Source organism: Quercus suber, unplaced genomic scaffold (assembly GCF_002906115.3).
Source record: "Quercus suber isolate HL8 unplaced genomic scaffold, Cork oak 2.0 scaffold_1103, whole genome shotgun sequence".
Lineage (NCBI taxonomy): Eukaryota > Viridiplantae > Streptophyta > Magnoliopsida > Fagales > Fagaceae > Quercus > Quercus suber.
The window spans coordinates 56786-66066 of record NW_027070508.1 but is presented as its reverse complement, the minus strand read 5'-3'; the positions used below and the strand labels follow the sequence as shown (position 1 = coordinate 66066).

The window sequence follows — 9281 nt, the reverse complement described above, 5'->3', positions numbered from 1 at the left end:
TTTTTTATTTTTGCCGATATAGCTCATGTGTCAAACTTTTTAGTTTCTTATAGTTTGAACTGTTTGATTTCCCAAGTGAGGGCCCCTGACCTTGATGTGTGCACCATTGAATCATGAGATAAGTTGTGTGTGGTAGTGCATCGAACAGTAACGTCTCAAATGGATGAAATGCTCCTAGTGAAACCTCAGGCCTGACGTGTTTGTTTTTTCATTGTTCTTTAGGATTCAAGTAATATATTTCTTGTGCTTGTATATTTTGTTTCTGCTCATCTTGGTCCCAAATTAATGGCTGCCTTTAGTCTGCAAAAGTTTTGCTTTTTGTATCAAACTTCTCTCAGTGATTGGTGAGCATCATTTTTCTTCTCCTTGATAATCTGAGATCTCATCAATCGTCACTGAGTTATCTTGCCCTGCTACACAGGAATTTAATCCTTACAAGATTGATTCATGTCACTGGATTTATTTCTTTCCTTAATTTAACTGTGCTTCCAACCGAGTTTGTGATATTTTTATTTCTAGCTTGATATGAAATGGAAACTAAAAAGTTTCCTAATTCTATAAATATAGAAAAGATAAAATAGGTTTTCACTAAAATGGTTTTTTTAAGCATTTCTACAAAAAAGAAAAAAGAAAAAGAAAAAAAAAGAAAGGTGGTTAAAATACCACAATGAGAGAGACTGCTCCACCTACCTCAAAGGAAACAAATGCGTGGATCTTTGGGCTAAGGGGGGATCTGCTAGCAGCGACCCCCTTTTTTTAAATTCCCTTTTTCTATCCTACACATTCTAAGAGTTATAGAATGTAACTCGATTCTTAAGCTTTGGGAAATGATTGGGGTTGGTTTGGATCCCCCTAATTTTTCTATTCAACATGTATTTTATTTAATAAAACAGTGCTCAAATTCTTCCGTACCTCAAGTCAAGTGGAAAGATATTTTTCCCATAATCTTGTCGCAAATTTGGACAGCCCCTATCCAAAATGTTTTTTGAGGGCAACTTTTTAGGAAAGAGCCATCTTTGAAAAAGCGGGAATACTATTACTAACCATTGAATTCCGACTCATCCGAAACTTGCTACCTCCCAAGGGGAGCATTTACCAAAATTGTCTTAAGCTCATTGGTTGGGAACAAGCTTCGACAGGTTTCCATAAACTAAACACGTGGATCTGTTTTGGAAAACCTAGGGCTTCTTGTTGAAATATTGGTCGCACAAATTCTCTTTTGGCAGAATTGTGTACTTTAGAGATGGAAATGGACTTACTCTAGCATTCAATTCTAGAATTTTAAAATTCAAATTAAATTAGGGAAATGTTAACAAGCACTGTGCGGTGCTTGTTAAGATTTCTCTATATGGCTCTCACTTAATAAAAAGGGAAAAAAATTATTAAAAGGATTGTCAAAAAGGGAAAAAAAAACTGTTAAAAAATGGTCAAAAAGAATAAAAAGCTACAAAAAGTATACAAAAAGCTGCACAAAAGTTATTGTTAACGGGTACCTCACAGTGCCTATTAACACAATCCGTTAAATTAAATGTTAAAGTTGTTGTGGATCTTCTCACCTCATGTGCTAAGTTTGTGTTTTAAAATGCCACCCATGCAATACCCTGAATTTTGGCAGTAGGTTGCTATTTCAGCATTTTATGGTGACTCAGAAGTCAGGTCTATCATAACTGTAGTGAAGAAGATCACCATGCAGCATTGCTAGCTAAGGTGGGAATTAAACAGTAGTGAAGATTTTGTGTTATATGCAAGGCCTATTATTTTTGGAGAATTACTTACCCCAGAGGGCCCAAACTATTTTGTACTTAATTGTGCCTTTACTAGCTTCCTTTAAATAGAGAGAGATAGAGAGGGAGAGAGAGAGAGAGAGAGAGAGAGGATGGTGATTTTTAAAAAATAAAAATCAATTGTCCTATTAACATTTCGGTCAAGTCATTAATAGGCTGCGAAATATGGTTCTCTTGGTAACCGTAAGTCTTTATTATAATTGATGGACTTTGGCCCCGTCGAAAAAAGAAATTAACCTCTCTTTCTCTCTCATGATTGGGCTTACTTTATCATTTGTGGTTTGCATTATTGCTTTGATCAATAAGCAAATTAATTGAGCCCATAGGCCCCATACTATTCATGTACTTCCTCATATACAGGTTTACCATGAAGGCCACAACTGTGGACTCAATATATTTGGATTATGGTTACTAGTTGACAAATAGAATTATATGAACGTATCAATTGAAGGGAATTATAAGCCTCATGTAACCATTCAAGAGGAGAGGCGAAAGTCAGACCGGGGAGGAGGGGAGTCCGCTTTGTAAAGGTTAATAACTTGAGATAACTCACCCACAAATTCGAAACTCAAAGATGATCCCATTAACAAGGGTTTGATTATTAAAATCGAGCAGTGTCTAACAAACATCTTTTACATGAAAGGCATGAACCAATAGTAAGAAAATATTTCTTGTAACTGAATAAACAGTAATTTTTATTTATCTTCTAAAAAAAAAAACATTTTGAACATCTAAAATATCTACGTGGGTTGCCTACCCCAATGCAACCTTGTGTCTACTGGAACATTGATGTTTAAGCATTCACATTTGTTAAACTAAATCTTACCAATTCCATGCATTGATTTGATTAGTAAAATGATCTTTTTTTTTGCAACAATTAGTAAAATGATCTTAATGCTACAACAGCAGGACAAGCCACGACCTATAACTGTGTTATAATATAATGAAGGTGATACATAACAAATTAAAAATGCAACCTTGTGCTTGATCTTTCGTGCTACTGAAAAAATATCTAGTATCACACCCTTTTGTGCCACAACTTTGTCATCACTCGAATGTGACAAACTATGAGTGATAGAGAAAAAAAATATGGAATCTTGTAAAAGTGAAAGAGATTCAATCAAAATTTGCCATGTAGAATAGTTATAAAAAGGATGTAGTAGAGGTTGTGGACTTAGAAATATAAAACAAGATATGGTAGAAATTGTGGTCTTAGAATTACTCATGTCAAATAAGTGATTCGAGTTACAACACCATATCACAATCACTTCATTTAAGGCATGAGTCCAGTAAAACTATAAGGATGCACTAAAACTAAAAGGTTACAGTGTGACATGTTTCAAATATTTTAAGATCACAACCACAGAAACTTCTCGTAAGACAATCATATAATTGGAACAACAAATCACATCTTGAAGCATATCAATTTAGTAAATTAACATGGTGGCACCACGAACAGCCAGAATTGTTTCCTCAACTTCACCGTACAAGGTGTACTGTCTGTCCAGCAAGAGATGCAAAACTATGCTGCGGTTAGAGTCCAAATGCATTCACACAGCAACAATGTTCGCGTGCTACATGTCTTACAAGTCACAGCCTACTGTAACATAACTGGAGCCAGAACCAATATTCATGTGGAATATTGATAGAGACCTTCCAGCAAATTCAAAACCATTATTACTAGAACCTAATTGCATTGCTCATGGTGTTCATAAAATTCGAGAGAAATTTAGGGCCCGTTTGTTTGCACTTTCAGATGGCAAAAAGTGCTTTTTGAAACCAAAAAAATAAAATGTGAATTTGGTAAGGTTTTAAAAGTTGCTTTTTCTAAAAGCTGCATTTTGAAATGTCAAAGAAGTCCACTTTAACACTGGACAACTTTTCAGACCCTTTTGCAAAAATCAATGCACATTTCATAAATATTACCGTTGAAGGCAGTGTTCAATTACCAAATTACCCAAATATTTTATGGAAAACCCAATTTTACCCTTTGATAAATCAAAGGATAACACCTCTCTAAAGCTCACCTCATGCCAGATTCCTCTTATCTCTCTGCTTTGCTATAGAACAAGCCTCTCCGTGTTGCTACAATCCTCTCTGTGCAGCTGCAGGTAAAAGTCTCTCTTGCCTTTGTCATCCGTTGGCAATTTGAGAAAAACATTTTGAAAGACAGTAAGTTCAATTGATAATGTCATGGAGATTGTGAGAGCACTTCTTGGAGTGGACAGTAAGTTTGCTATTGAAGCTTCCTTTGTCTTAAAAGGTCATGTAGGGAGATGTTTCTAAATTTCAAGGTGTCAGGGTCACAGCTGTAGTGACTACAAGGAATGATTTGGAACCAAAAGAAGTGACCAACCTTATGTGGTACTCTGTATTAGCTTAGGACTAATATTAACATTATGTTGTATTAGCTTAGGGCTAATATTAGTTTTATATTGTATTAGCTATATTGTATTAACTTTAAACTAAGTTATGTGATATTTAGTATTAGATTTGGACTAATGTATGTGTAATATAAACACATTTGAAATTTGCATTAAACTGTTATTGTTGCCTTTTCTTACTTTGTTGATTTGTATTAAAGTAGTATTAGCAATGGTTGATTATTTGTTACTTTGTTGTATAGGCTACACAAATATGAATGATTATAATGGCAATTATGAGAGTAGCTATAAGAAACTGTTAATGGAAGGGGATTACAGAAATTACTGTGATGATCATGATGGTTGTGACTTGAATGATGGCAGTTATAACATTGTTGACAATAATGATGATGGTGATAACAATGATGATATTGATGATGAGAGTAGTGATAGTGATGATGGCAATGACTGATTCTGATGATGATGATGATGATAATAATAACGACGATTTATGAAAAGTTTTACCAATTTGTGGCAATTACATGCGAAGCAGTTGTGACATATTTCAATAAGTATATTAATAAGATTCCATTATCTACTAATAATATATTATTATTATTAATAAGTTTTTTTTTTTTTTTTTTGGTAAGTATATGAATCAATTGATTTAAGTAAATAAACTTCCTTATATATACATTGTTCTTTTTTTGTAATTTTCTCTCAAATTGCTATTTTTAATTATAAGTATTAGCTAAACACTCTGGGCCTGTTTGGTTGGTTAGTTTGAGTAATATTGTTTGAGTATTTTTGATATACATATGAATAAAAAAGTATATTGACATGCATAAAGAGTTGTTTAAAATGTGAAAATATTAGTTAGAACTAACCAACCAAACAGGCTCTCAACTTTTTCAAAAAACATTTTTTAACAGATTTTACCAAACACTCAGCTTTTACAAAAAGCCCAATTTCATACTGCACTTTTTAGACCCCCACTTTTTCAAAAAGCACAAAATAAAAAAGCTGAACCATACTCACGAAGTCATATATCCATGGTTATCATCCGCGCATTTCTCACACAGATATCCACCACATCATTAGATTGAACCTTATCACCGATACACGGATCCCTTCAAAAGTCCAACCTCACTGCAACATTCATAACAATCTAAGGATTTCAACAAAATCTCAGACCTAAGATCAATGCAGGTCACAAATACAACATAACTTCATTCAGATAATTATTTAAAGCACCTGTATCTCTCTTTTTTTTTTTTTTTCAGAATAAAGGACTAGTATTCTTAACTACATTAATTAGATCCTCCATACAATCCACAAATAAAACACAACTGGTCACAACCTGCAGCAATTGTTTAATGAGCAAAGCAAGATCTGTAAAAATGTACCTTAAAACACTACAATAAACATCTCAAGTTGAACCACATTCTAAACAACACAACAGAACTGATCCAATTGTTTGTCCTTGGACCACATTGTCTTTTTCCTATCACAGAATTTCAGAAACAAAAATTTACTCCCTCTCTCTCTCTCTACTGCTGTCGGACTTCGGCTTTCTTTTTCTGCCAGAGACGATCCAGTCCACTGTCAGCATCTCCCTGCAAAAGAAAATAAAAGAAATCAGAAGAGTGAAATACCCAAATCTATATGAATTCATAATGCATGCAAAACGTATGGATTACTAAAGGCAATTCTTGAAAGCAGAGTTCATGCAAAAGCCAAACTAGAATTAGAAAAACCAAGCTAAATAAACAGGTAAAAGCAAAAAAAATACAAGTTCTATGCATCTATTAATACATATGTTNTAGAAAAAAAGAAATTGCACACACCTCTCCTGAGGTTTAGTAAATTTAAACTAACCTCCCCCAAAATTCGAATTGTACAGACCCCTTTTCAAAGATAATCTACACTCACCTCCCTTGCAGCTTAACAAGGTTAAAACACAGAAAAAGAAAAATTGACAGAAGATGAAAATTCCAATTTTACCCTCCCTTGATTGATTCAATTCGTTAAAACTTCCGATGAAAATTCTTAAGAACCAATTCCCAATTCTCTAGTTTTTCAACCCTAATTGAACCAATTAATTTGGTCTGCAAATCATCCTATTATAATCTTTTCATATTACAGCCATAGTGTGGCACATAATTTGATAGTAGCACACACCCCACACACTTATTTGTGATAGTATTGAATGATGTACCCAACTAATGTGCCCATAAGGCCAGACAAAAGAAGACCATTGGTCGAGTAAGTTGGGAATTCTAGCATATAAAAATACATATACTAGAATTTCATTGTTAATATCGCAAACGAAGAAATTGCCTCAAAACATTTGTCAAAAAGACGGTTTAGGGACAGAGTGTGTTTGCTAACATAACAAATACATTACTCAAATCATATTTCACAAACCAGAGAAATAAAAATAATATAACCCAAATGAAAATCTCTTTAAAATAAAAGGATGTGCCAGTAGTAAAAGGGTCTGAACTATCAGAAACAAGGTCAAGTTCAGGCGAGTGATACTGGTGTTGAATATTGCAAGTTTTGTAAATAATTTGATTGGATCATCGCACTAGCTAATCAAGATCCAATCAAGAAGCTGTACCTTGCTTTCTTCACTTCCTACTATTTGCTTCAGAAAAAGCCAAACGCACGCACGTGCATACACACACACACCAATAACTCAGTATCATTTACTTTTTGATAAATAGGAATTTTAATTTGTGAGGTTAAAGGCATAAATCTATCAAATTGTGTTAATGAGTTTTAACAGTGTTAAGCTGCAAGTGAATTGAGTGTAGCTTATTTGAAAAGTACAGGTAGTCTTGTGTACAATTCAAAACAAGGGAACGTGAATGCAATTTTAGAAAAACTCAGGGAAGGTCAGTGCAATTTTACCCAAAAAAGATCAATCAAAGACAGACTTCAAGAGTCACCATCAGAAGTGAACAATAGAGTAATGGACGCATAACATTAGAGTAACATCTACCACAATTAATGGGAAAGACCAAAAAGGACAAACAAACATAATTTTTCAAGAAAAACTATGCACAAACCTTATGAATCACTTCCTCTAATCAAACATCAACAAATTATCACACTGGGAGAAACAAAGAAACACATTGCCTACTAATCATCACCAACGCATCCATATCTTATGTAAACTACTTAGTGACTAATATTAACTAAGCGCACACAAAAATTTCTGATTTCGCTCGTTCATTTTCAAACTTAATTTGATTGCATTCATATGAATAGTTGATTTCACTGCTTCAATATTCTCTCTTTTTTTATTGGTCTTAAACCCATGACCTCACCTTCCACCTAACACTGGCAAGGGTGCCAGTTGACCTGGAGCTCATTGGCAGTACTGTTCTTATAAAGCATGTTTTAATTGGACAATTAAAAAAAACATGAAGTAGTTATTAGAATGATGTGAGTAACACCATACACATCACCCAGTACCCAAGTGTTCTAAACAAAAGGAAGAGATTAAGTTATTCCCTTCTAGGCTCCAAAGGGTACTTTCCAAAAGAAAACAATGGTCTACGAATTTTAACCACACCAAAGTCACGTACAGACTTCATTCACAAAAGAAACAAAAAATAGGAAATTTCTATCTCCTACTTAGCAACACATTTTGGCTTTTCTCAAAGTTCAGGGAAGTTTGAATTTAACCCAAATGAAATTATCTGCAATGCATTCATCAACGTAAAACAAGCTAAGCAAAGCAATTCCATCCAAAACTCTTTTACAAACTAAACTGAAGCCATCCATGATACAAACTACACACAAAAAATAGTTATGACAAGTAATAAAAACAAACCTGAGCACGGACGTATCCGCAGAGAGCAAAGGTGGAGAAATGGCCATTGTAGACGCCATTCTCATCCAAATGCCCAACATTAATCTGAACAGAAGCGTGATCCTTTGCGGTAATCAGCCTGTTCGTGGCCGAGCTGCATTCACATTTAATCCCATTCCACAAATGTCAAATTCACCATTACTATTTCAGCAAAAAACACACATACCCACATACACAAAATACAAAAAGTATTGAATTATTAATACAACAATACCATTTCCTGGGAATGTAAAGCTCAGTGATAACACCCTCTTCGTTCTGCATCTTTTGGCTTTTCTTTTTTGTGTGTGTCAAACACTAAATAATTAATTATCTGAACCAACAAAGAAGAAAATTTGATACACGAATCAAAAATCGCACAAAAATTTGACTAACATTTTAAAAAATGGAATTTATATTCAATCCAAAATTTCATACTTTTCTTTTTTCAGCTTTTCCAAGCAAACAAACATAACTTTATACTTTACAGTGCATAGAACAATCGAATAATCAAACAAAACCCTAATTTTCTCTCAGGTCGAATTTTCAGAGAGAGAGAGAGAGAGGGGGGGAGAGATTTACCAGTGGAGGCGAAGAAGAGAGTTTGAGAGAAGAGAGGAGGCTAGGGTTTCCAAAAGCACTGGCGAAGAGACAAAGTAAAACCTGAATTTTATATTTATATACTATAAAACTGGGCCTACGATATAACAATATGAAAAGCTACATAGAAAACCCAAAAAGTGTCTCCTTTCTGAAAAATTGGAGAATTGAAGCCCATTTGAGTTTCCATTAAAATTCATATATGGGCCTTTTTCTTCAATAGCCCATAAAAAAATTAGTTCAAATGGAAATGAAAGTAGATGTCAATTAGCCCATTCTATGAGCTTAATTGTACACTAACCTCTATGCGAAAAAGTAAGAATGGCAACGACACAGGATGGGGTCAGATTAGGGGTGTCCTATTCTTGTCATGTTCTTTCTTTGAGGCAGGAAAAACCCGCACGGAACAAGACCAGTTTTGGATGGTTTAGGGGTTTGTGATCAAATTTAGTGCAAATGGTTTTTTGTTTTAATCAGAATAGTGTAAGAAGTTATAAGAACTTGTTCATATTTAACCTCTATTTAAGTAGTATATAATATATGTAGTTTTTTTAATAAGAAAAATACATATTTATCCTCTATTTATTTAAATAGTATAAAATAAATATAGTGTTTTTTAATAAGATAAACTAAAATTCTATTATATAAATCCATTTCTTTTTTTTTTGAGGG

General features: G+C 33.8%; 1 protein-coding gene across 2 annotated transcripts; it reads right to left on the bottom strand.

The window, feature by feature from the left end:
- Window positions 1-5355: 5355 nt before the first annotated feature.
- Window positions 5356-8690, bottom strand: LOC136065733 (small ribosomal subunit protein eS21y). 2 transcript variants are annotated; one of them, XM_065769284.1, is made up of 5 exons: window positions 8592-8690; window positions 8245-8343; window positions 7992-8124; window positions 5683-5763; window positions 5356-5553 (listed from the first exon to the last, which is right to left on the bottom strand). In XM_065769284.1, the coding sequence occupies exons 2-4, from the start codon at window positions 8292-8294 to the stop codon at window positions 5698-5700; spliced, it is 249 nt and encodes an 82-aa protein (XP_065625356.1). In that variant the 5' UTR covers window positions 8295-8343; window positions 8592-8690; the 3' UTR covers window positions 5356-5553; window positions 5683-5697. The 2 variants fall into 2 exon arrangements, with proteins under 2 accessions (XP_065625356.1, XP_065625355.1); XM_065769283.1 differs by having other exon boundaries at window positions 5356-5763.
- Window positions 8691-9281: the final 591 nt, after the last annotated feature.